Here is a 27,039-nt window from a genome sequence, read left to right as displayed (position 1 = left end):
TGTTATATTTGTCTTCAACATTAAAGCTAGCACTTGAACTCATGCCCATGATCTGACAGAAGTACTGGAGTCATTGTTGGACACACGTTATCATAATATCAACAAAATATTAAACAAATAAAAGATAATTTTTTTGTTTCTTTTTTCTTTTTTTTTTGCTTCTCCCTTGTTCCCCTTTCTATCCCTCAGGTAAACCGGGAGGTTCTCAGGCTTCTGTACCGACAGAGCCGTTCACGTGCACTCAGTGCAAGACCGACTTCACCTGCCGCTGGCGTAAGGAGAAGAACGGTGCCCTAATGTGCGAGCAGTGCATGTCCACCAACCAGAAGAAGTCCCTGAAGGCCGAGCACACCAATCGACTGAAGGCAGCCTTCGTCAAGGCCTTGCAGCAGGAGCAGGAAATCGAGCAGAGGATCCTCCAGCAGGCCTCATCTCCTGTCTTGCATTCGCCTTCCTCCTCATCGTCCATGTCCTCGGGCCACGTGGCGAAGTCAGAGCAGCAGGTGATCGTCACTCATCAGATTAAGCAGCGCTCATCTTCCTCGCTCCCGCACAGTCGATCCAGCCAGCCGGTCGGCCGCCACCATTCCACTTTAGCACAGGTGAGCTCGCTAAAACAGCTGGATTATAGCAAGATACCGCTTGTATCAAAGAGTGTTGTCCCGGTGTTTTACAGTCTGAATGGATGTGCTGATGCTTTGAGATTTAGGCCCAATGATGGTAGCATGCACAAAATGTCTGCTGGACAGAGATAGCAAAAGCACACACATCCTTCACTTAAGTAGAAGTACAGATACTCGTGTTTGGTTGAAGAAGTGCCGACACGACACCACACGACAAACGCCTTGGGATCTATTATTAGCCTTAAAAAAAACTATAACTCATAAACAACTTTCAAACAAAACACTATAACTAGCGGGAAACTCTGAGATGGCAGGACTCGTGCTATATTTGTTTGACCGCAAACTCACACCCATGGCAGCGGTAAAACCGCGAGATTTGCGTCGGGTCCCGCGGGATCCCGATTTCAACGCAGCCCTAAAGTTAAAAATAGCCATTACTCCTACGACTCCTACTCCTGTTTCAGTGTCACGCTGGTAACTGGTCCTGACATCATATTAACATATTAATACAGAAGAATTTCAAACGTTATCTAATGAATGCATTCAGGCTGAACATCCACCATATAGAACACAAGCAGAGCAAAGATGATGATGATGATGATAATCGCTGACTCCCTCTGTCTCATCCACATTAGCCAGACTTCTTAATGCCTTCTGCCGTGCTCCTTGTGAGCTTCGTAAACTAGCCTACGTCTGTGGTTTGGGAGAGCCAGAAAATGAGACACGCAAAGACAAGAAACGGGTTGAACAGGGGCTGAAAACCGGCGCGCAATGAGAAGAAGAAATTGTCGATCGTTTCAAAAAATCGATTCAAACTAAAGTACGAGCCTGTTTTGAAAATGTAAGTAAAAAGTACCAACATCGTGAAAAAAAGATTTTATGTGTGAAAGAAAAATAAATAGTGAGGTAAAGTAGTGATACCTGAAAAATCTACTTCAATACAAATACTTCGTTACTCCCCATCTCTGCTGCTGGAAGGTACTAACGAGCATGCCGATAACAGCTGGATAATAATTAATGGACATGCTGATCCCGACTATATCACAGCTGGATAATTACATGGGAGTGCAAATATTGATTATTCAACAGCTGGATGCTAATAAATAAGGTTGTATTGATACTGAATGTAAAACGGATAACGAATGAGGAATCTGCTGATTCTTGGGGCGATGCAATAACAGCTGGACAATAGTAAGGGGAACATGCAGACACTGACAGTAGAACAGCTGGATCATAGCAAAAGGGTTGTCAATACTGAAACTAAATATTGGCACTGTATTGCAATAATAATTGTAAAAAAGCTGAACAATCGCATCAGGGGACTGAAATCTTGACCTTATAACTAAGTTAAAAGTGTGTGTGCGCATGTGTGTGTGTGTGTGTGTGTCTCCTCAGAGTTCTCCTCAGCTGTCCCGCAGTGTTCAGCAGTCAGCAGGGGCCCTGCGTGCTGTGTCTCACTCCTTCTCTCCAGCCTCTCAGCTCCAGAATGCTGTGGCGGCTGCAGCGCTGGTCAGCAGGCCAGGTAAGCATGCTGTGCTTCAGAGGTCAAAGGTCAGCAGCAGCAGTGCCGGCAGCAGGACCTCTAAGACAGTGACCTCCTCCACCTGGAGGAAAAGGAACAGCGCACCACCAGGTAGATTCTGAGCCCCGGTGTAGGATCGTCTGCAAAAAAAAAAAAAAATAGAAAAAAAAACCTTCCTCTTTGGGTTTTCTTGACTTCCTCTGCCCGCCTCTGTCCCATTCCTCTGTTTTTCACTCGCTCACTCACTCCTGCTGACTGTACTGGTGCTGATAGATAGATATATAATATAATCAGGGGGTCACTTCAGCAGATTTGGGTTTCTTGTTTAAATCCTCAACAGGAAATGGATTTGACCCCCGTCTCCGTGATGCGGGTTTGAGTGAAGACTTTATACCCTGTATATAGAAACATTCGCTCCAGTGTGAACCTCTGACCATTTCTCTCATTCCTCTGGTGTGGGGTTTAAATGTTGGTGCTTCTCCTCCACTCTGTAGAACTTCTTACATTGAGATGCTTTTTATCTGAAGCACATGCTGTGTGTGTAAAGTGTTGCAGCAGTGTTAAAGTACCCATGAACTCGAAATATTTACTTTTTTTAGGTTTTTTTTTTTAATGTTTATTTCTGCCTTTTTAATTTCTTTTGTCCTTTTTTTTGTGTTGTTTGAATTTTTACTAAATTACTCAGAAGTGGCAAAGGACAGTGGGACAAACTACAAATGACACGACATTCCATGAAATTTCCAGTACAATTTCAATTTCACAAACTTCAAGCCAAAAAACTGAACCCCATAACATCAGACTTCACCATACAGCAAGCCGAAGCGTACGTCCGAGTTCTGGAGTGACAATTATCATGGAATGACCTGCCTAGTGCAGAACATCTTTGGAAAGTATTTCAGATGAACGTTTGGAGAAATCTGGTATTCATGCTAAGGGAAGATTTTTCACTGAAAATAAAGTGGAACATCTGGATCTTTATATTTGTTTGGTCAAAGGAAATCTTCATACCATAAAATTACAGAGTTTGTTGCATATTAACACAAGGATCATGTGTTTGTGTCTCAAAAAAAGCAGTAACTCACTTTGACTTGAAGGACACTTCAGATGCTCACATGGGATCAAATCTATTCATCAACTTTTTGTACTTTTTTTGTGTCACTCTTTTTTGTTTTCTCTTTTTTTCTATATTTTATTCGGCCCTTCTGTTCGTGTGTGTTTATTTGTTTCTGTCGTTCTATTTACTTTAAAGTAATAACTAGCGTAGTTTCATTTGTTCAGGGGTACTTTAACAAAAAGAATAAAATGACCTCGTTTGTTATTTTAATCTTTTTTGTGTGCATTAGTATGTACTCTGTGTTCTGACACTCTCTCTCTCTCTCTCTCTCTCTCTCTCTCTCTCTCCTCCCCTTGAAGGTGTGACGATGGCTTATGTAAACCCCAGCCTGCCTGTACACAAGTCTTCATCGTCGGCGGTGGAGCGTCAGAGAGAGTATCTGCTAGATATGATCCCCTCCAGGTCCATCTCCCAGACAGCAAACACGTGGAAATAACCCAGCCGAGCTTTCCTAATCATCACAACCCTCAGCCCTCTTTGAGAACCTCACCTGGAATCCTGGAACTGCTCTAGGAGTGGCTCTAGAACCTCTGAGATCAGTGGGGGATTGTGGAAGATCTTTAAAGACCCCCGGAGTCTTGCCTTTCGATCTCGGAATGAATTCTGAAGAAAAACTTTTCGCCTTCTATTACAGCAGACTTTCCTCAATCACTCGCTCCTGACGATTTATTTTTCCTCCCCTCTTTTTTTTAAGTCTTAAAAAAAAAAAAAACATTTTGCTCATTGTCTGAGAACAGTGATGCATCTTAAAGCAATAGGCTCCGGAGACGCCGTCAACCGGACCAGTTACTGAAGAGAAAAACGAAACCAAGCAGAAAAGAAAAGGGTAAAAGGCTTCCACTCGTTTGCTTCGCTGTCAGTAGAGACTCGCGTCCGTGAGCCGGAACATGAAGCCGTTCTGTGCTGGGAGACTCTGAGCCCCGCCTTGTGGATTCGAGACAAACCAAGAGACTGTTTTTCCTTAATATGAATCATAGAAATTGCAGTTTTTGGAAAAAAAAAAAAAAAAAAAAAAAGAGTAAATAGGTTTTTCTTAACAACAACAAAAAAAAAGGGGGGGGGGGTAAAGAAAAAAAAAAAGATGAATAATTAAAAGTCACAAACTAAAAGCCAGCAGTGCTCCACGAACAGCCCTTTACGGCGTACGGCAGTTTTGTTGATTGTAAGTTATACACCTGATCGAGTCCGAGCTCGAACGTCTTCTGTCTCTTTCAACACGTGTTTCAAAAAAAAAAAAAAAAAATGTTCAGTCATATTTTTTTCCTCCTTGTGCATTTAGTTTGTTTTTTAGGTTTGAGTTTTGAGGCTTTTTTCAGTCTCAGCGATACACAACGACCCAAACAATGAATGCGTAATGATTTCCCCTCTGCTGAAACACATTCTTTTTTTCATAAATGAGTCTGAGGGTTTATTTTTCATGTTTCTCCTATTTTATTCATGACGGTTTAAAACAATCCAATTATACCTCAGCAGGTCCTTCACAAAATCGTGTGCATGATGGATTGTGTTTGTATGCTGATGTTTGATTCCATTCCAGTTGATTTCTGCATCCTGTTCTTTATGGTTTGTGTGTCACTGTTTTTTTTTTTCCCCCCAGCAGATTAAAGAGCAGCACTTCATAATTTTACTGCCCAGACTGGAAATCTTTCACCATTAACACCTTTATCACCTTGATAAGAAAGTGAGCGACTCGGAAACCTGTTTCCCGAAAGCCTGGATTGTTACAGATTGTGAAACTGGCCTGTATTTATTAGTGAAATAAATCTTGACATGGATTTTAGGCGACTTTTCTGTCAGCAGATGTGACCATTTCGCTCGCTTGCTTTCTCTTTGTGGTTGAAATCATTAGAGTCTCATATTACACTTTATATATCGTCCTTGTCTTTGCCGTTTGTTCAGCTCCTTCGCACCACTGATGCGTTTGGTCGTCAGCGTGGATGCTGTAGTGTTCAGATGATCGGAGATGGAGGCGTCCTGGGCGTCTCTGCTTGATGATGTCACGCCGCTCTGTTTTCAGGGGTTTAATAGCAGTGCTGGCTGCCTCAGGTTCTGCAGCGCTGTACAAACTCATGTTACCATCTGTTAGGTATCCTTTTTGTTTCTCAGTTTGAGAAGTAATAATAAAAGAATTTTAACCCTTAATTGGTTTATTCGTGTGCATTTTTTTTGTGTCTGAAAGTCTTAAGTTTTTTGTTTTTTTCCATATAAACCATTGTCTTTGTAAGGATTTTTCTTTGTATCAGTGTTCAGGCAGCCAGAAAACTGTAACTGCATATATGCTTTTCTGATATATAATTATTTTTTTAATGGTTGTTTATTGTCTGAGTTGGAAATTTGGATTATACAAAAGAAAGGAGCTGATTCCCCTAAAATCATATTGGCCTACAATTCTTTTTCAAAAACTTTTTATCTAATGTGTGATATGTTTAACTATTATTATTACTCCCTTTTTTATACACTTATATAATTATTGTAAAAATCGTTTTTGTTATCCATAATTTTCATTTAGATTCAGCGCTCCTCTAATGAGGTGACGTCACCCAAACCCCGCCTCTCCTTCCTGTGTGTATAAGAGAAGGTAGTTCTCCACACTTGCAATATTCTTGAAAATTTCGATTTACAACTTGAAAATTCTCTGTCCCTCCCCTTCCAATCCTTTTTTTTTTTTTAATCCCATATTGGCCCTAATACGCCGTCGTAACATGCGAGTAATACTTGCTTATGAAACGTTGATAGAATCCCTTATAAGTTATCTATGTTATAATTGCAAGACAGTAAAAAAAGGGGAGACCACCAAGTTAAAAAATAGAAATTAGGGATCAAAAATATGTATCTCAAGTGAAGTAATAACATTTTGAGTGGTAAACGTCGTTGTAATACCTGCAGTCCACAGCAGAGGGCATTGAACACATTGCATCACATTACACCTAGAGCCCGCCTCCTGCTCTAGGATTGGCTACAGAGCGAGTCTCCAAACCAGCTCTCTGGTTGGATAGGGCGCACACAGTACTGTCCAATCATTTCTCTGTGGGCGTGGTTTACCTAAAAAGGGGAGTGAGAGAGAAATATCCAGCCGAAGCTGTTAGTGCTGGTGGAGGAAAGATGGCGGCGTCCAAGGTGAAGCAGGACATGCCTCCTCCAGGAGGTTACGCTCCCTTTGATTACAAGAGAAATTTACCTAAAAGAGGGCTTTCTGGTTAGTATACCGAACTTCGGTTACAACAGGATCAGAGTTATAGGGATTTTCGTTGTTTTGGTTTGTTGGTGTTCAGAATTAGCACAGCGAGCTAACTAGCTAACTCTTCTAGCTTTGTGTTTCTCTGACAGTACATTTGTTGTTTATTTTCAGTTTGAAATAAAACTTAATAGTTGTGCAAGCTAATGTTTTAGAGAAATTAGCTTTTAACTGTCTAATAATATTACATATTACCATACATAAAGCTCACACACATAAAGCTCACTTCTTCTACATCTTCTGATAGATAGATCGATAGATCGATCGATCGATCGTTATTGCATTGTACAGATACACAGCAACGACTTGCAGTTTGGCATCTACTAGAAGTGCAATTATTAGCAGTGAGCAAATTGACAAGTGCAGATAAATATCTTCAAATATCTGTACAGCATGTAAAAATATAAGTGAATTAATGTCAACAAATAAATATAAAAGATTTTGCAGGGAAAAATGTACATGAGCTGTTGAGGAAATACAACAAATTAATATAAAGTTTATCGCCAGTGTAAAAATGTGCTGGAACTAGTGAGCAAGTGCAAGAATAACAAATCATCTATTTCTTCTTCTTTTTTTTTTTTTACTTCTTCTGCATCTATTTCTTCTACTTCATGCACATTTACTTCTTAAACTTTTACATCAGCTTCTATTTTATATTCTACTCCTTTTCTTTTTTCTACTTCTTCATCCTCTATTTATACTTCTACTCCTACATCATAAACATTTTTTTTTCAACTTTATCTACATCTTCTACAGCGTCATCTTTTTCATCTCCTAGGTTGGAAATGTCACAACTACGATCCATAATGTTATTAGAATGAGATATTCCCATGGTATTAATGGTGAAATCGGCTGAATTATTCGTTGTGATTTTTATCTGGAATTCCCAGGTTACAGCATGTTTGGCATTGGGATTGGAGTGATGCTGTTTGGCTACTGGAGGCTTTTTAAGTGGAACAGAGAGAGGAGGTAGGATCATGTCCAGTAATTGGACATGAATTTGTCCCAAACTTTTCAATTGTTAATTTAAAACTAATTTCCGAGATCTTTGTATTGGATGCTACAGAATCCATACCCAACTCAGAACGTGTTAATATTTATATATATATATATAAGTTTTCTTTCTACAGTTATATGAATTTCATACAGTGCCCCTGCCCATGTTTGTTGTCCTTTCTACTAGCCTTATAAAATCCCTATACACCACCCATAGTTTGTTGACCCCTTTTCACACAGACAACCAAACCTGCCTGTGGGGGCCTAGGTTCAAAGCTGACCACTGATTGGTCAAGCACAAGTCATTTATTTTAAACATTTTCTGGTCACTTATGTGGAATCTGTCACATGATTTCATCACAAAAGCATTATGAGTACACACCTCTACATGGGAAATGTTGAGCAGTCAATCCGACTGCAATTGAGACCATGGGATGAAACTAGAGAACCCAGATGAAATCCACAAAGAACAAATAAAATTAACAGGGCTCAGGATCGAACCAGGAACCCTGGAGCTGTGAGGTTGGAGGTAGCTCAGTGGTTATTAAACTCTGGATCGGGAGGTCACGAGTTCAAATCCCAGCAACACTAAGCTGGGCTCTTGAGCAAGGCTCTTAACCCTTAACTGCTCAGTCGTAAGTCGCTCTGGATAAAGGTGTCTGCCAAATGCTGTAAATGTAGGTGGCCATGTACAAACAGCATCTGGACAAAAAACATCACAAATTTCTGACTTATGTCAGAAGAGCTGCCCAGGAGAACGGCGTGGATGTATTATAGTGTGGCGCTTATGGAAAAATCTATTTTGCATTTAATTTTTTAATTATAAAAAAAAATCGTGCCTTTATTTTACAGATTGATTTTTCCTTGAAACAGTTATTGTGATTTCCGTGTCTGTGGCTCCTAAACGGTCATCGTCGAGGTCCTCGGACCAAAGATGGCTGGTGAAATCATTGACAGTGTTGATAGACAAAATAAATACAACATGTAATAACGTATTAATCAACACACTATAACTCTTAAACTCTGAATACTGTGAAGGAGAAAAAAGTTTGAAACAATACTGGAATTTTGGGAATGTGGGATTTCAGTAAGGAAGAAATTCTATACACAGTCATCATATATATTTATTTTGACTGCACATGCAGACTAGAATGAGATATTTATTTGCTTACCTGAGACAAGTGGGCTTTTTCCTTTCACCCCGATGGGTCCATATTTCTCCATGTTTTCAAGCTGTGAAAGCAAGTAGGCTGTAGATACTTTTGGGTTTGTTTTCTCTCACCATGATGGGTCCATATTCTCACCTTCCGCAGCACATAACCACAGTTTGCTTGATTATCACTAACGCTTCATGGCCTACAATTCAGTATGTGTCTACTGGAGGTTTACAGATGTGGGTTTTTCTCTGGCTGATATTTAGAAATCAGGGCGGCTACTATATGATGGCAATATGTTTTGCCATAAAATCTAATTCTTTATTAATAAGACGCGATACAAAAAATTGCTTAAATTAAAAAAAATTTGGTTTCGGTGCCCGTGCCTCCCTGTAACCTAAACTACAGCCGGGCGTTTTGAGTGTCGGTCGGCTTTAGTTTTTTCCCACAGCATTGGCCAGATGGCATCAGCTGTTTCTCGGATGCATGTTGAATCAGCGGCGGAGCTCATCGGTGAGAAAAAGAATCCTATTGTCTAATTAGCCAAATAGCACACGCAAAGAAGGAACACGCCTGTTGTCATTCTTGCTCTTGTACTTTGCATGTTAACAGACATGATAAAAAAAAAAAAAAAAAAAGCTACATGGATCCATTAATAATGATCGCAGCGGGTGGAAACGCTGCTCGATATTTACAGTTACAGCGTTTCTCTTTTTGGATGCCGAATACAGACTACTGCCACCTGCTGGTACGAAAGAGTTTTTAAATAAGTCGATTAATAAAAAAAAAATGCCAGAAATCGTCCCGATTAATCGGTCGACCCCCAGTGTCTACATACCAGGTTATTGAATCCATGTTACATCCTGGAGAGGGCATTTTTTACATGATCCAGGTTTTCAGTGTTCAGGCGAAATCCCTTCTATCTATAAATGTAAAGTAACATTAGAAAAGCTGTGAATTTCCTGCCTTCCCAATTCGTGAGTAATATCTGATATGAAACAAAGTTGTTGACAGCTTAAGTTTCAAAATAATTATTTAGAATATGCTGTAAAACCTTTTACATCAGTGATTGAAACGTATGTGTGTACGTGTGCGTCTCCCAGGCGTTTGCACATTGAGGATCTCGAAGCTCGCATCGCTCTCCTGCCTCTCCTACAGGCTGAACATGACAGGAGGTGAGATGTTTCGACTCTCTTCATTATTTCTCCACGTCTTCAAGCTGTGAAAGCAAATAGGCTGTAAATGCTGGTGGGTTTATCATGTTTTAAAAAACATATATAGTATGATGGCTGTAAAAAATCTCATGCAAAATCCCTGGTAAAGAATTAGAAATTGAAACCTGTAATGGTGTTTCTTATTTTGAATACGATTTTCAGCTTAATTATTTATAGGATGTGTGTATGGCTGTGAAGGAAGGAGCCTTCAACTTCCTTTTGTTCATTCTTTTGTCCTAAATGAATGCAGGATGTTTTAAGAACAGGACGGTCTGTCGTTACTCTACTTAACCCTACCGATCGTTTTTCCCTTTTCCGCTCTGTTCTGTGTAGGACGTTACGGATGCTCCGGGAGAATCTGGAAGAGGAAGCCGTCATCATGAAGGATGTGCCCAGCTGGAAGGTATTTCAGATTGATTTCTCCTTTAAAGGCTGTTGTCACGTTTTGCTCGTCTTTAAAGAGTATTAAATCTAGCCATTTCAAAGGCAGAATACTTGAAGGAAACTTTCTGAACTTCTCAGATTCAGTCTCTGCCATCTGCAGTATATATCCAAACTAAGGCTCAAATTTGGCCCGTGGTGCCCTTTGAGGGGAAAATAATGACCAGTTTTATGTTTCTTATTAGAGGTCAATGCCTAGCTGTATTAGGTGTTAAACTCTATTATACAATACATTGGATTGCTGAAAATATTGTTACACTGAAAATAAAACTGCATTAGCAGATTAATGTTTTCTGTTTATTTATTTTATGTCTGTAATCATGCTGGGAACCTGTGTGTGTGTGTGTGTGTGTGTGTGTGTGTGTGTGTGTGTGTGTGTGTGTGTGTGTGTGTGTGTGTGTGTGTGTGTGTAGGTGGGTGAGAATGTTTTCCACACAGACCGCTGGGTCACTCCAACCACAGATGAGCTCTTTAACCTTCGACCTCAGGAGGAGCTTTTGAACAAGAGGTTTGGCTTCCTGTGGTACGTTTAAGCTGCAGCTCGGCCTGGAGGATCACCCACCTGTGTCTAATCTGCTCTGTAAGAGATGAACAAGAGCGGAGACAGGAGCAGTGTATTAATGTTCAGACTGTAAATGTTTCTAATATTAAATATGATTTCTTTACTCCCATTGTTGTGCTGTTTTGTTTTGATTTATTACAGACATTTCTGTCAAGTTTGCACTATTACACAATAACACTAATACAACAGGACTTATTTCTAACTACAGATTAAGAATATACACTATATTAACAATAGTATTGGGACACCCGATATTTCCAGCCATATGTGGTTCTTTCCCAAACTGTTACCACAAACGTGGAGGCACACAAATCGTATTGGATTGAATGCTGTAGCATTACATTTATTTCAACAATGCTCCTACACATAAACCCAGCTCAATGAAGATATGCTTTACATGGGGTGGGTTGGAGTGGAAGATTCTCTGAAACGCAACCCTACTAAACAGCATTGGGTACAGATAGGCTACAAATTCCCTGGTTCTTGGGCTACAACTGTTAATCAACACTTTAAAATTTTGTTTCAAATCGTGACCTGAATATTAAGGAAGGCCTGGACATCTTTATCCTCCAGTTTAACATGGCATTTAGAAGAAAACATTATATATAGAATTCAATATTTTATTAATATTTTTCCCCCAAACATGAACAACTGCCAAAAGTTGCATGTTTTATCTAATATACTACATGTAAATGGAGTCAACTCCTACTCATTCTGCGTTTAGAATGTGAGGTTCCCAGTTACCTGGTAAAAAAAAAAACCACTGTGGTGAAATCAAACCTTTAACTAGTTAACCAGTATTCCTGATGCTAAATGTCGATTAAGCGCATTTTTATGATGTACTAGAAAGTAATGAGTTCATTTAAATTAGTATGTCACTTTTCTTTTTTGATTCTTTAGGATTTTCTGTATAACATGATTTATGCCAAATATTTTATAGGGCTGAAGTAACGGGGTGAGGTCAGTGTTGTAAGACTTAAATGGACATATTGTTTAATCATCTATCAAGCAAAAAGAACATTTTAATGACGATTCCAATGTAAAACATGCCGTTTAACCTACATATTTGTTAATGCAACTCAACAGACATCTGATCAAGGATTCACTCCATCATCTTACTTCTCTTTCAGAAGTGTACTGTTGAGTAATAGCGCTTATCAGGAATAATATTAAATATTTTATTTGTCACAAACATAACACAACACAATACTGAGTGTCATAGCAAAGGCTGTGAATGAATTTTTTTTTTTCCTTCTCTCAATAAATTTGCCAAGATTTCAAACACACTTTATATATAAATAATGAATCGCTGTAAATTCTCTCAAACTATATTACAGAAAGATAAATGAGATTTAAAATTGAACACATGGTTGAATCTGTAAAAAGAAAATAGGCAGAACTTAAACACATTTTATACACATGTCCCTCAAAATGCAGGTCACACCCCCTTTGTCTGCTCAGCCAATCAAGAGCCGTCCTTGTCGTCCTCTGCTCTAACTGGTTAATGAAGCAATACAGTTAAAGTGAGAGGAGTGATCCTGAAAACACATTTTTACATGTATGTTTTAGGAATCTGGTTCGAGTTCCACAGAAGAGGCTCATTGTGAAACTGCAGTGAAGGAGATGAACCACAGCAGTGCTGATCAGGACTGCGAGTCCACACAGATGCTGCACTACCTCAGGTAAGCTGCATCCACCACATCTCCAGCATCATTCAAACGACTGTGAAAACTCTGTTACTAGGTGAATGTTTTTCTTTCGTGTTTTATATTCAGTTACCTATTTCAACTTTATCAATCACAGCTCTCATTTACATCTAAACAGAATGAATCTATATCGCAGCAAATATTCTCACAGGAAATGATTGCAAAGCTGATACTAAAACTGTTGCCAAACTGTCCCCACTTTGACGCAAATAAAATCTAGGGGGGAAATGTGTCTTTTTTAATGACTTTGTATTTACAGTATAACTGCTGTAATCTTGTGGCTTCCATATACTTGAATATGTGACCTTCACTCTGATAGATTTCCTCTCTAAACCCTAATACATACTCTGAATGGCAGTTCTCCCTACGCCCCTTCCCATTCTCTTTCTTTCTCTTTTTCAATTCCCTCTTTTATAATTGTGAAAGTTGTGTAAACAATTAGGCATTTTCTGTGTATCACTAACTAAACAGATATCAATCTGGGTTAAGAACATACCACACGCAATCGAGAACTAGAACAGAAAAAACTGTTGGGTTTTTTTGTTTTGTTTTGGAAAAAAATTGGTACATAAAAGTTTGTGATTTGTGTTAAACCAATAAAAAACTTTGCTCCAAAAAAATAAAAATAATTATTATTTTCTGTACAAAACCAAATGATCTGCTTTCCATCAATTAAAGTGATAACTTCTACAATGTCAGTGCTAAATTATTTGATAAAATTAATATTAATATTATTATTATTATCAGCTGTACCTATTATTATTTATATCCATTATCTGATTTAAGGTTAATTGTCAGTAATATATATATATATATAATTACTGACTGAAAGATCCAAATAAATGTGTAATAATCCGTAACTAAAGGAAGAGAAAGAGGACCCCGTGTGAACATGTATTCCTTCATGGGCACTTTTCTCATGTTATATTAATGTTTAACTTGCTGTGTTTCACAGTCTGACAGCTTTTCCCAAATAGTGGCATGCAATAAATTTTTCATTTGATCCTGAACATTGTTATGTAACATTAATCACATACTGAGATCATAAAACGACACCCGAGTTATTCAGCACAATAATCATGAGTTGCATGGAGATAACTGCTGCCTATTCCGTCTCTAACCCCAGCTGGTTAGGAGGAACAGGAAGGAGCATTGTAGGTGTGCAGTTTTTCAGTTAAAGCTTCTCCACTTTAACATGTGCCACATAATATAATGGCCTATTGGGAAATGTTACAAGCTGAGAAGCATTAGTGACCTACTAGTGTGAGGATGAGGGAAACACTGAGACTAGACCTGCACTGCATTCTAGATTCTTTACATTCTAGAATCCTTAACATTATTTCATTTCACAATAGCGTTGCAATAATTGGGGAAAATGTTCTCCTACTATAATCATTTTAGCCATTTAAAGACAATTGTGATTTACCCAAATTCTATAATATACAGGGGGTCCAAAATTCATGACTCACACGAATAATTCTAAAATATTGATTAAATATATTCGCTTCATAAGCCACTAAAGTGCTGACATCTGTTCCTGAAGATTAAACTTTAGAGTTGATGCTCCCCTTTGTGTGGAGCCGTCTGCTGCTTGATCAATACCCAGTTAGGGTTCAGGAACTGAGGAGCAGAACACAAATAGACCCACAGACTCTATAAGGTCAGTGCATGTATCTAAAATGACTATTTAAATCTTAACCTTCTCACAAAGTTGGGATAAATATATCCAGATTGTTAACCTTTTTTTTTTTTTTGGAGTAATATTTCCCTTTCTTATTTCTTTTCAGTAAAGAGGAGGTGGTTGCCATGGAGATGGAGTTGCTCAGAGACTATCACTTTGGTGTACATCAGCTGACAGAAATCTTAGGCCACGCTTGTGCGATTGCCATCACCAAGGTCTGAGCTTCAACCATCTCCATTCAAATATTCATTTTTGAGTCATATTCCATAGCACAATTAATGTAATCTTTTAATTCCTGATGTTCATAAAGCGATCATTTATTTTTCTAAAGTAATTTTCATATGTGGAAAACATAATGTGGTTCATATTCCTGATCCCTTTACAGACATACCCACTGAGCACTCTGGGTAAGAGGCAGCCCACTGTATTAGTGGTGTGTGGGCCAGATAAGAATGGCTGCATCGGCCTGGCATGTGCACGCTATCTGAGATTATTTGTAAGTATCAAGTAAAGCAGTTTCATCGGGTGGTGGCATGGTGCTACGTGGACCAGTTTCAGGCCACATAACAGCAAAGTAACAGCTCCTTCTCTGCTCACAATGTATAAATTATACAGTGGGGTACAATAATGCATCCTTCACCTGCCTTTATTTCAGGAATACATGCCTACTGTCTTCTACCCAAAACGGTCCTCACAAATCCCTCACCTGGACTTCACAGTACAGTGTGAAAAAATGGACATCCCCTTCCTGTCCTACCTGCCCACAGAGGTGAGAAAAGCGTCCAGTCACACATCACTAAGGCTTTTATTTTCACTGCACAAAATAGCAAAACCAAGCAAATAGGGTTTTTTTTGTTGACAATGCAAAAAAAAAATAATGCACGCTTCCCTTTTCGCACAGTGTCATAATCAAAATGGGTACTGCAGTGTTTAATTCTGCTGATGAAACCCAAGATGGAAAATGTCTCCTTCCTCTTTTTCCATTGATAAGCTAATTTAATGTTTCACTCAGATTGTATGACTAAATTTGAGGCACTGCTTTTGTACCTGTCTGATCTTCTTACGAATGTTAATGCTTCATATTTTGAGAGAAAATGGTTTAATTCTCTTTACTTGTTTTTACAACCTTTTTAATCAGTTAATTCTTTTTTCTAGAGCATGATTTGTTAATAGATTAGCAGATCTCATGACACCCCATAAGACATTATATTAATGCAACTGATAATTTCCCATTGGGATGAATAAAGGTCTTGATTGGTCTTGATCTGTGAGCTGCAGTGTCCACTGTACAATTTTCATTTAGCTTATCAAAGTTAAAAGGTTTCACCAAGTCTCTAAAAGTAATGGCCACTAAAATAATTTTTTTTCAATGATTAGTTTTAATTTGTGAATATGCAGTGATTGAGAACGAGCTTCATCTTCATCTTCAGCCTTAACTTGTATCGTCTTGTATTATAGGTGCAGCTGATAAATGATGCATACAAGCTGGTGGTGGATGCACTACTGGGTCCAGAGACAGAACCAGGATCAGCAGAACCCTTCACAGGCATTATCCTCACTCTCCAAGGGGTCAAAATCCCCATTGCTAGCCTGGACATTCCTTCAGGTTTTATTTTTATATTTTAAACTTAGTTTTATAAACGTGTAGAAACTGACAGATCTCATGCTGAGAAATGTAACCATCTTTAGTAAACTTGTATGACTATACTTTTGTATTAAACATTTATTTTTCTTTATACTTAATGTAATGGGTAGGACCTATAATTTCCATAAATTATTCATAGTATTTGACTTAAACGTGCTTATATACAGCAGCAACATTGGTTTCTAATCATTCTAATTACTCACCAAATCTTTAATTAAGTCTTGACACAGTTTGGAATGTTGTCCTTTCAGGATGGGACCCTGACCAAGCCAGCACTGAAGGGATTATTCCTAATGTCCTTATCTCCCTGATGGCACCAAAAAGATGCGCACTCAGTTTCTCTGGTATTCATTTACTCGCCGGACGCTTACTGCCCTACGATATTCAGAAAAAATATGAGCTCAATCTACCAAAGTTCCCCAGTACAGCATGTATTACTGAAATCCTTTAACAAGCCTGCATATATTTCAGTTAATCTCAGCACTGCACCCTAGAAGGTGATGAAAATCATTGTGACTTAAATATAATAAAAACACTTTAGCGAGAGAATATATTTATTGATGTAATCGTAAAACAGATGTGATTCCAATTCAGTAAAAAAAAAAAAAATATATATATATATTGTTTAAATGTGTATGAATATCCAATTTACTGTCTACAAACCTGGTAACTAAATTTTATGTCATGTAATTCATTGCTTAAATATTTATTTTAATCAATTGACTAATGAAGTAAAGCCAATGGGTATGGAGGATCTCCAACTCCCATCACAGCCAATTCATATCACATTAAGAACTGGTAGCATTTTGCAGCTCATGTCTTGTCACTTCCACACCTGTTAAAAAGTCAACATGTTACTACAGAACACAAAAAAAAGGCAGTGTTATGTGAATTTAAACATTTATAGGCAAAGTTCAGAAAATTAAAGTTGAGTAAAACCATTAGTCTTACTTTTACATTCTGTCTTATGGTGATCACTGTTGCACACTGGCACCTTGATGAATGAAGGCCAAAGTCATGACAGGACATTTTCAACCTAGTGGAAAGAGAAAAAGAAAAAACAAATACTCGCTAAACATGAACATTGCATACATAAAATAAAAGTTTAGACAGTAATTTTTTCTTCCTAATGGACAGGTGTTTGATCCAATTTTACAGGTCACCAAAAAATATCAGGGTACCAGGCATCCATATTAGCTCACAAGTGACCCGCATTTAGCAAATTTCACAAATGATCTGAGGAGCATTGATGAAGCATGAGAATAAAAGGTGGACTTGAGGGGTTGATTGCAACATTTGACACCCCCATGTGAATTTGAAGCCAAACAGATTTCCGGGGCAACAAGTGACAGGCGCTCACGACCCCATGCAGAAAGGCACATGGCAAGGAAGAAACTTTAAACACACTGATCTCATAGCACAATAAAATATGAACTTAAGTTTCAGAAGATTATGAACAGGTGAGCAAAGGAAGGTTACCTCGTGTACACAGGCCTACTGTTTCTCCATACATCAACTAGCCCAAGAGTGTAGCAGCATTCTCCTGTTCCATTGACAGGAGGGAATCACTTCGGTAGGTGCAAAACTTCGTTCTCCATAGGCACGAGTGAGGATTTTTGATCCCCTCTTTACAGAAGCAGAGCTTGTGAATTAAGTAAAGTATTTTGCTTTTATACCAGAGCCAAGAGCACAAGTGTTAACCGATATAACTTGTTCAGTGAGTGGCTAATTACCAGACAATGGGCATTAAATATTTGTATAATTCCATTACCTAGCTTGATAAAAATAAACTTTAAACACATTTAGTGCTGACTTTAAACCCATTTAATGCTGACGGGGGAGAAAAAAAAATAAAATAGCCAATGGTTAAAAACTAGATGCCCAAAAGACATTACTATAGTTTATATAACCCTTCCTAAATTATGCTATTTAAAACTAATTTGTTCAACTAAGTCAATTCCAGAAAGTCAACTTTTTTTTTTTTTTATTTACCCATTAAATTTAGCATACCATTTTTTCCCCTAATCTGAATTAGATTTTTTTTTTCTTCCCCCCCAAGGATGTGGGAAAAAAAAAAGCTGGCTGCCTACAACTTCTGCTAAACCCCTTTAACCAAGCTAAAAATCTTAAACCATACCTCCTCAGCCAGCATTTAAAAGCACAAACAAAATAGATGTTTCAAACGGTTTCATTTAATAGGCTCCATGAAGCCAAGGACAGAAAATAATAGATCCAATGCCAATACAAAGAACAGAGCACATTATCCCCTTAGATTTGGGGCAGTAATAGTAACAGTTCTCAACATTAATTTATCTTCCATATAGATTACTATACAGTTCAGAAGTGTCGGTCCATCTTTACAGCACATGTTAAAAAAAAAAATATGCAGAAGTCAAGCAGGGCAGAGATACCTCTGGAAGAGTGAGGGTGAACGTGGCAAACTGCAAGCTGCACTTCAAGAACAGCACCAATGTTGGCCAGCTCACTCAGTGTTCACCAGTCTGCAAGGAATTGACTCTTTGGATACTTGACAATGGACAAAGGCTTCTTACTTAACCAAATTAACGTCATTTTTAAATGGAATGATTGCTTAAATTTTGCGACTTTAGTCTATTGCTACAATTTCTAGCCTTTATGAAAATTCTACAGCCGCTTAAAAGGTCCTTTAAGAGGTAGATGTTCGCTAAAACAGGGCAACCCAAAATATAAAAATGAGGACCTCCATTAAAACGGAAAATTTGCAACTTGAAAACATCAATACTGTGGAAGCTGCTCAAAACAGGCCGAGAAGAATAGCATTTCACATGAGGCTCATTATTCAGAAATGTATATATATAAAAAAAAATAATTCTACCAAACCAAAAGTGTAAGTGGGGTAGCAGAGAAACATTTCACAGCCAATAAGAATACGTTCCTGCCCCACATTTTCCCTGGATGCAATATTTTTAAACAAAGAAAGCTACTACATGAACAAACAGATCCTTGAGGAGCACGTCTTTAGAATACACAGCCAGTGAAGAGTTGGGTCTTGGGCCTTATTCGTGTGCAGCTGAGGAAGAAGCAGGCACACGTGAGAGGACACTAAAGCATCTGAACACATTCGTAGTTTGATTAAAAAAAAAAAAAAAACCCTCATAATTGCAAAACAAAAATGCCACAAAACTTGTGGCTGCCCAACTGATACACCTGAGGGAAGTCCACATGTTTATTGGCTGTGTCCGATTTAAGGATCAAGTGAGCAAAAATGGGCATGAAGCCTTGCTTGGAAGCAGACTCTGCCCCTCAAAGTCAGGCCGTGTGGACACAGCAATGCAGAAAAGAACCACTTATGCTTCTGTAAATTGGGTTCAATAATCTAAACCTGTGTCAGTTACACATCAAATTAAGTAGCTATACAAAAAATGTTAAATTAGGGCAACAGGTCTACCCAACATTTGGAAATGTGCTTCTAATAATAAATGCTAATACGTACGATATCCATCAGAGTAGTCTCTGTAAGAGCTGCTACGATCTCCATAGCTGGAACTCCTATGAAAAGCAGAAAAATGTAAACTAACAACAAAAAAAAAAAAAAAAAAAAAAAAAATTATTATAACCACATTACCTGTCTCTATTGTATCCTCCTCCACCACCGCCGCCACCACCACTCTTGTATCCCCCACTATAGCCTCGATCTCCTCCACCATACCCCCGATCCCCTCCACCGTAACCCCGATCACCACCGCCATAGCTGCGATCGCCACCGCCATAGCCACCACCACCTGGGAAAGAAAAAAGAGGGGAAAAAACCAGTTTAATCTGCAATCGGTATAGCTTTGATTTGTCTCCAAAACGCACCAAGATGTAGACTACACATCAAGGTTACGCTGTGGCCCACCTCTTCCTCTACCTCCACGGAAGTATCCACCTCCTCTGCCTCCTCCGCTGCCGCCTCTGTACCCTCCACCACCTCCGCTGCCACCTGAACGTCCACCGCCTCCCTTTCCGGCCTCATCCACACGGATCGCTCTGCCATCAACGGACTAGAAGCAAAGCAATACAATATTTGGTCATTTAACACAAACCTGTGGGTATATTTTAACCCTTAAAACTACAAATTAAGTTTAAAAAGTCTGTGCTACGAAACTGAATAATAAAGCAAGTCATTTATTTATACTTATTTATATTAAAAGTAGCTATATTAATGTATGCATCCAAGTCAATGAATCATTTAATGCACTATGGTCTTGATCAAATTAAAATAAATTGCCCCATCGTGTAACCAAAAATAAAACACCCATATCAGATGTGAACCAAGATGTGTTCATACTTTTCCATTCATTCCCTCCATGGCGTCTTTCGCGTCCTCTGGGTTCTCAAACGTGACAAAGCCGAAGCCCCTCGACCGGTTTGTTTCTCTGTTTCTGGCAACGTGAACTGTAAAGTGAAAGAAAAAAAATTAAATCTAAACTTGGAGGGAAAATTATAACTTGGAAAATCGAGAAGAAATAAAAGCCACTAACCGTTGGTAATGACTCCGTATTTGGAGAAGGCATCCTCCAGGGACTGCTCCGTGGTGTCGAAGCTTAGGCCTCCAATAAAAAGCTTTCCTTCGTCACTCATGATGTCGATTCTGGACAAAAACAAACCGTTATTGAAAACTTGTTTAAAATCGCAATTTAATATCGATAGTAATTAACAAAACGATAGTATCAGACCATTCAGGCTTAATTCTGGGTCAAACAATAGGCCTCGCGCCGAGCCCACGTTTGGCCCACCGCTTTTCCGGCACAAACCGCGCCAGATTACTTCAGCACAAATAAAAGCGAAAGGCGCGTGCTCGCGACAGAAAAGCGGCGGGAACAAAAAAACACCCATCCCCCTCCCTAAAAAAAACCCGTCCAAATAGGTAATTACACCACACAAATTCGCAAAACTAAATAAAAATAACCATTTAAAGTTTTTTCCTTCGTGTAAAATAAAGATTTCATAAACATTAGATGGCTAAACACCAAAACCCAGAATGAACGCCACAGATCGGTAGCTGAGCTAACTAGCGCCATTTTGTACCACGTGAAGAAGCTAGCTAAAACACAAAAAAACCCTACAAACAAGCAAATTACTTGTTACAATTAGATTTTAAAACAAGAAGTTGTCGTAATAATTATATTTCAATCGAATAACAAAAAAAACATGTTAAAATTTAAGTCGAAAAGCAAATACTGAGGCCACTTACATTTAGTCCGACTTGCTCTGGCGCGTGCAGCTCAATATGGCGCCAAGGAGAGGGTGGACCTCTTTTATACCCGAGAGGCGGCGCTTCGGAACAAACAATTTGCATATTTGAATATTCCGCTAATCTTATAAGACGAGTGTGTAACAAAACGAAACAAAATATATTTTTATGATTATTGACGTTTTTTGTAGAATTGATTTTTTAATTTATTATTAATAATATTTAAAGGAACTACTTACAGTGTACAACGTTGAAAATCGTCGTTTTCTTCCGGCTTCTTTCTCCCTTTAGGGGTCGCCAAAGTTGATTATTTGTATCCCTATCGTTCTACCTCTACCTTTTTCAAACCAACTTCCTGCATGTCTTACATTACCACATCCATAAACCTCATCCTTTACCTTCTTCTTTTCCTCCTGCCTGGCACCTCTATCCTCAGCATTCTCCTACCGATATACCCCATGTCCAAACCCTCTCAATTGGGCCTCTCTTTTTGAGCACTGGAATTCAATTTAAATATATGAATTTTGCTTTTTATTTTTGTAAGAGATTTTGTGATACCTTTGTATCAAAAAGGTTTCTGTGAAACCCTTTTTTAACATTTACATATCCAGAGCGTCTTACAATCGAGCCTTGCTCAAGGGCCTAGCAGTGGCAGCTCGGTGGGATTTGAACCTGTGATATGCCGAGCCAAAGTCCAATGCCTTAACCACTGTGATCCACCTCCCCAACAGCAACATGAGCTGCTCATTTGTATTAAGATACAGAACTGTGTTTTACACCCAGCTCTGTGTATGAGTCAGTGTATAATGGGAGGCCATTAGACCAGGCACAGAATGACATTACATAATAATATATAGTTTAAAAAAAGAAAAAAGTCCAGAGGCTATCAAGGTTGACTCATACTGTAGACTACTATCTAGTACATTTCTTGGAAAACCCCATAATTGACACTTGACAAGACATGAATGAACAGACTTACTGAGAGAGAACAGAAACTGCAGTCTGATCCAAAAGCCAGTGCATACAGAAAAAGCAAACCTAATAAAATTCTCAAATTCACTGAATAATACTTTGTTCTTCCATTATCATGATAAAACACATAACAGTATAGTATAACATGAATTAAGAGAAACTTCAGATAAAAAAAATCCAGTCTTCACTTTAATAGTTTTTTTTTTCTTCTCAAAGAAATTCAGCTGCATTCAATAAAGCAAGTGTACGAGATGAACACATATGAAGTAATATAATGAACTTTTCAGTCTGCACTTCCCCCAATCATAAACAAAACATTCAGAAAGCGATCTTGGGGTAGAGTGATTGCTAAATGGTTACGAACGACCGCCAGTTATTGTTAGCCAACAGGCTACCGGTGGAAATTGGGCTACTGTTGGCCAAAGGACAAGAAGGAGAGGAGGAAGGCGTCTACAGAGACAGCAGGAATAGGAGAAGTGTAGGAGAGTAGAGGTTAGGAAGGCATTTTAAATGTTGATACTATGTATGGTAAAGGAAGAGAGGTGGCTGATATAATGGAAAGGAGAAAGGTAGATGTGTTGTGTGTTCAGCAGACCAAGTAAAAAGGGAGTAAGGCCAGGAACATTAAAGGGGGTTTAAACTGTTCTTTCGTGGTGTGGTTGGAAAGATAAATGGTGTAGGGTTAATTCTGAAGGAAGAGTTTAGTAAAAGTGTAGTGGAGGTAAAGAGAGTTTCTGATAGGGTGATGAACATAAAGCTGGAAGTTGAAGCGGTGATGATAAATGTCATCAGTGCCTATGTTTCATAAGTGGGTTGTAAGATGAAAGAGAAGAAAAAATTCTGGAGAAAGTTAGAAGAAGTGGTAGAAGGTGTAAGAATTACAGACTGCCTTAATCCAGATTTCACCCAATGCTATATCAAATTTAGCTCATCCTCAAAATGGCTTAAATTTGATAAAAAGTTGTTATGTAGTTTGATGAAGAATTTCAGTTGTATCAATCTTAATCATGGTCTTAATTTAATCAGTCTGGGAGAGGCAGCAAGCCATCAAGGACTATCTCTAACCAAAAGGTGTCTGAGACCATGATTATCATTTAAACAATACCCTATCCTGACCTGCTGGGGGGCCGGCACCAGCAAAGGTGCAAACAACAGTTTAATTTACATTTAAAAGCTAAACCCTATCTACACCTCAAACAGAAGAACAATATAAAATATCTGGGCGGAGTTTGCTCTGGGTTCTTTCTGACTCTTTTTGTTCTTTTTGTATTTTGTCACTGCTACACTGTTATAAACTTCTTCATTACGATCTTCGTTGTCCTCATAATTTTTTCTTACAAAGGTGTACCTAGGAAAAAAACGGTGATTGGTGATTGGGGCAGTCTTTAATGGGCATGTAGATAAGGGGAACAGAGATGATGAGGAACTGATGGGTAGGTATGGCTTTAAGGAGAGGAATGTGGAAGGGTAGATGGTGTTAGAATTTGCTAAAAGGATGGAAATGGCAGTGGTGAATACGTATTTTAAGAAGAAGGAGAATCATATTGTGACGTATAAGAGTGGAGAAAGGGGCACACATGTGAAGGAGAGATAAATAGATGTGGTGGAATAAGGAAGTTTAGGAGAGCATAAGGTGAAAGAAGTTATTGAAACAGATTTGGGATCGACAGAGAGATGAGTAAAGTAGGCAGGAGTACAAGGAAATGTGGCAGCAGGTGAAGAGGAATGTGGCAAAAGCCAAGGAAAAAGCATATAAGGAGCCGTATGAGAAGTTGGATACTAAGGAAGGAGAAAAGGATTTATACAGATTGGCCAGGCAGAGGGACCGAGCTGGAAAGAATGTTCTGCAAGTTAGAGCAGTAAAGGATGAAGATGGAAATGTGTTGACTAGTGAGGAGAGTGTGTTGAGAAGCTGAAGGGAGTATTTTGAGAAGCTGATGAATGAGGAAAAGGTTGGATGATTTGGAGATGGGGAAGCAGAAAGTGGATAGGATTAGTAAGGAGGAAGTGAGAGCAGTTATTAAGAGGATGAAGAGTGGAAAGTTGGTTGGACCAGATGACATACCGGTAGAAGAATGGAGATGTTTAGGAGAGATAGTAGTGGAGTTTTTAATCAGGTTGTTCAACAAGATTTTAGAAGGTGAAGGTGAGAGGATGCCTGAGGAATGGAGAAGGAGTGTACTGGTACCGATCTTTAAGAATAAGGAAGATGTGCAGACCTGCAATAACTACAGGGGAATTAAGATGATCAGTCACACCATGAAGTTATGGGAAAGAGTAGTGGAAGCCAGGCTGAGAGAAGAGATGACCATCTGTGAGCAACAGTATGGTTTCAGGCTGAGGAAGAGCACCACAGATGCATTATTCGCTTTGATAATGTTGATGAGAAGTATAGAGAAGGTCAGAAGGAGTTGTATTGTGTGTTTGTGCGAAAGACTGGACTAAAGGTGTAGGTTGGACTGCAACAAGGATCGGCTCTGAGAGCTTTCCTGTTTGCAGTGGTTATGAACATGGTTGATGGATGAGGTCAGACAGGAGAGGTGAAGGTATGCGCTGGAGAGAAGGGGAATGAAAGTCAGTAGGAGTAGGACAGAGTACATGTGTGTGAATGAGAGGGAGGGCAGTAAAGTGGTGCGGTTGCAGTGAAAAGAGGTGGTGATGGTGGAGGAGTTCAGGTACCTAGGGTCAACAATGCAAAGTAATGGAGAGTTTGTTAAAGAAGTGAAGAAAAGAGTGCAGGCAGGGTGGAGTGGGTGGAGAAGATTAATAGCAGGAGTGATTTGTGATAGAAGAGTATCTGCAAGAGTGAAAGGGAAAGTTTATAGAACTGTGGTGAGACCTGCGGTGTTGTATGGTTTAGAGACAGTGGCATTGACTAAAAGACAGGAGGTGGAGCTGGAGGTAGAAGAGCTGAAGATGTGGAGGTTTTTGTTGGGAGTGAAAACGATGGACAGGATTAGACATTAGTGCATTAGATGGAAAGCGCATGTAGGAGACAAGGTTGAGGGAGGCTTTGGAGACAAGGTGAGGGAGGCTCAATTGCGATGGTTTGGACATTTGCAGAGGAGGGACATGGGTAATATTGGTTGAAGAATGCTGAAAATGGAGCCGCCAGAAAGGACGAAGAGAGGAAGGCCAAGAAGGAGGTTTATGGTGTGGTAAGGGAAGACATGCAGGCAGTTGGCTTGAAAGAGGCAGATGTGGAGGACAGGTGGGTATGGAGACGGATGATCTGCTGTGGCGACCACTAATGGATGAGGCCGAAAGAAGAAAAAGAAGAAGAAGAAGAAGAAGAAGAAGAAGAAGAAGAAGAAGAAGAAGAAGAGGTATAGTGATTCCTGCCCCAATAGGCCTTTTAGCGTGTAATGCAATTCCTATTTTGGACCACTAGGTGCAGCTCTTTAGAACTGTAGTGTTGAACTCAGAATCTGCCCAGACCTCATTAGAATTTTTGACCCAGAAGGGCTGTAATCAAATGCTATAAATATATATGCTTATTCAACATAAGATAATGATTGACACTTATAACAAGTCTCTGTGTTTAGGTAAGTGTGTTATCACAGGAAAAATAAGTATACAATAATATTGATTATAATGAATATAAAAAAGGATTTTTTACCTTTATATTTTTAAAATAAATAATAAATTAATGACATCGCGCATCCTCCTGCTGCCTGCCCAGCCTTTGGATGTTAATACGACGTGCTATAGAAGCTTATTATTTAATATGAGGAAATCAGTGTTTGAATGGCTTATATTTGCCAAATATTTTGTCAGCTTCTTCTTTTTGCTCACTCAAAAGAAGTAATTAGTATTTCAGCAAAATATAAATGTATGGTGTTTATAAAAAGTGAATTATCAGTTCAAAAAGATACCATCTGTACCTGTACCTGCATATTTATAAATAAATATAGATGATTTGTAGTCTTGAATTTAAAGAGTTAATTTTCAAAAAGCTTTGCTGTAACATGTAATATCACATTATCTACTGGGAAACCAGAAAACAAAATAAACCAACAATGCACAATGCATACACGACTTCACGTTTATTTTGAAGGGGGTATTGTATTCGGATGTTTCAAGTATTATTGGAGGAATAATAGGAAATGGGTTTTATGTTCGTGTCATATTTCTTTTTTAAATATAATTGATTTATATCGACACTAAACCGTTTCTAGATGAATGAATGTTTATATTGTATTGTAATTGTACTTTGTAGCCACTAGGGGTCAGTGTTTTCCTTTCATAAATGAGAAGCTCGCCCTTTTACAGCCACGTTTGTTTATGTAAGATATATATTCTGTTAAAGGTGATTCATTCAATGATTATTATTTTACATAGGCTAGAAGATTTCGGATCTGAGAGCATTTTTCTCAGAGACTATAAACAATTAAAGCTGGGGAATCATTTACCACACATGAATCTGATGAAGTAAATATATTCTAGCCTTAGATATTAGATATAATCTGCTTTTAAAAGACTTAAAGTTGTCAGATGACAACCTTTATTCAACCTAAAACAATCTTCATAGACAACATTTAAGCAAATGATTTTGCATCAGTGCGGTCAACTCTTAGCACTGTATCACTAGACAACTCTGAGCCTTTAGAGCTTTTCAAGCCTTCTGAAGCTGTCCAAACACTCACATAGCACAAGTACTACAAGTTACATGCTCACTTATAGCAGTAAGACAGAAAGGTCTTTCGTACTATTGTGTACTATTGTGTACAGTGCAGTACAGAGCATGTGTGTATCATGTTTCTCTTCTATGAGTGTCCTCCTCTCACTATGTATCAGTAGAGTAACATCTATCCTCCCCCTCTGTCAGCCCAAATAGCTCAGAGTCACAATCCAGACACACAGGCACAAAAGAAAGGGGGAGAGAGAGAGCGAGAGAGAGAGACAGAGAGAAAAGCATGGGAGACAGACATGGAGAGGACTTGTGTGGCGAGTGCAGAA

At 38.7% G+C, this 27,039-nt stretch overlaps 4 protein-coding genes across 14 annotated transcripts in view; 3 read left to right on the top strand and 1 right to left on the bottom strand.

Moving 5' to 3' along the window:
• The window catches only part of LOC310717372 (transcriptional repressor p66-alpha), a 45,504-nt gene extending 40,103 nt beyond the window's left edge, over window positions 1-5,401 (top strand). For 5 of the 9 annotated variants that reach the window (XM_083525290.1, XM_083525288.1, XM_083525287.1 and 2 more), the window contains 3 exons: window positions 190-602; window positions 2,019-2,256; window positions 3,559-5,401. In XM_083525290.1, coding sequence (XP_083381416.1) covers window positions 190-602; window positions 2,019-2,256; window positions 3,559-3,695 — 788 coding nt within the window. In that variant the 3' untranslated portion in view covers window positions 3,696-5,401. The remainder of the gene's footprint in view (window positions 1-189; window positions 603-2,018; window positions 2,257-3,558) is intronic. The other 4 variants (XM_083525289.1, XM_083525293.1, XM_083525292.1 and 1 more) reach the window with 1 other exon arrangement.
• Window positions 5,402-6,308: 907 nt separating this feature from the next.
• On the top strand, window positions 6,309-10,970 carry ndufa13 (NADH:ubiquinone oxidoreductase subunit A13). Its single transcript, XM_083524816.1, has 5 exons — window positions 6,309-6,455; window positions 7,385-7,463; window positions 9,748-9,819; window positions 10,192-10,261; window positions 10,713-10,970. Exons 1-5 carry the CDS (start codon window positions 6,362-6,364, stop codon window positions 10,830-10,832), a joined length of 435 nt encoding a protein of 144 aa, XP_083380942.1. The 5' UTR covers window positions 6,309-6,361; the 3' UTR covers window positions 10,833-10,970.
• Window positions 10,971-12,384: 1,414 nt separating this feature from the next.
• LOC310717130 (yjeF N-terminal domain-containing 3-like) lies at window positions 12,385-18,741 on the top strand. The gene is made up of 6 exons (XM_083524812.1): window positions 12,385-12,543; window positions 14,355-14,463; window positions 14,634-14,744; window positions 14,904-15,017; window positions 15,707-15,854; window positions 16,145-18,741. Exons 1-6 carry the CDS (start codon window positions 12,485-12,487, stop codon window positions 16,342-16,344), a joined length of 741 nt encoding a protein of 246 aa, XP_083380938.1. The 5' UTR covers window positions 12,385-12,484; the 3' UTR covers window positions 16,345-18,741.
• cirbpa (cold inducible RNA binding protein a) lies at window positions 16,861-21,378 on the bottom strand. 3 transcript variants are annotated; one of them, XM_083524813.1, is made up of 8 exons: window positions 21,348-21,378; window positions 21,109-21,191; window positions 20,396-20,505; window positions 20,203-20,309; window positions 19,771-19,915; window positions 19,498-19,654; window positions 19,366-19,421; window positions 18,068-18,942 (listed from the first exon to the last, which is right to left on the bottom strand). In XM_083524813.1, the coding sequence occupies exons 3-8, from the start codon at window positions 20,493-20,495 to the stop codon at window positions 18,929-18,931; spliced, it is 579 nt and encodes a 192-aa protein (XP_083380939.1). In that variant the 5' UTR covers window positions 20,496-20,505; window positions 21,109-21,191; window positions 21,348-21,378; the 3' UTR covers window positions 18,068-18,928. The 3 variants fall into 3 exon arrangements, with proteins under 3 accessions (XP_083380940.1, XP_083380939.1, XP_083380941.1); XM_083524814.1 differs by lacking the exons at window positions 18,068-18,942; window positions 21,348-21,378 and adding an exon at window positions 16,861-16,929; XM_083524815.1 differs by lacking the exon at window positions 21,348-21,378 and having other exon boundaries at window positions 19,783-19,915.
• Between the last annotated feature and the right edge of the window lie 5,661 nt (window positions 21,379-27,039).

The sequence above is a fragment of the Silurus aristotelis genome (genome assembly GCF_946808225.1).
Source record: "Silurus aristotelis genome assembly, chromosome: 22".
Classification (NCBI taxonomy): domain Eukaryota; kingdom Metazoa; phylum Chordata; class Actinopteri; order Siluriformes; family Siluridae; genus Silurus; species Silurus aristotelis.
The sequence above is the reverse complement of the archived record's forward strand: the minus strand, read 5'-3'. Positions and strand labels throughout refer to the sequence as shown.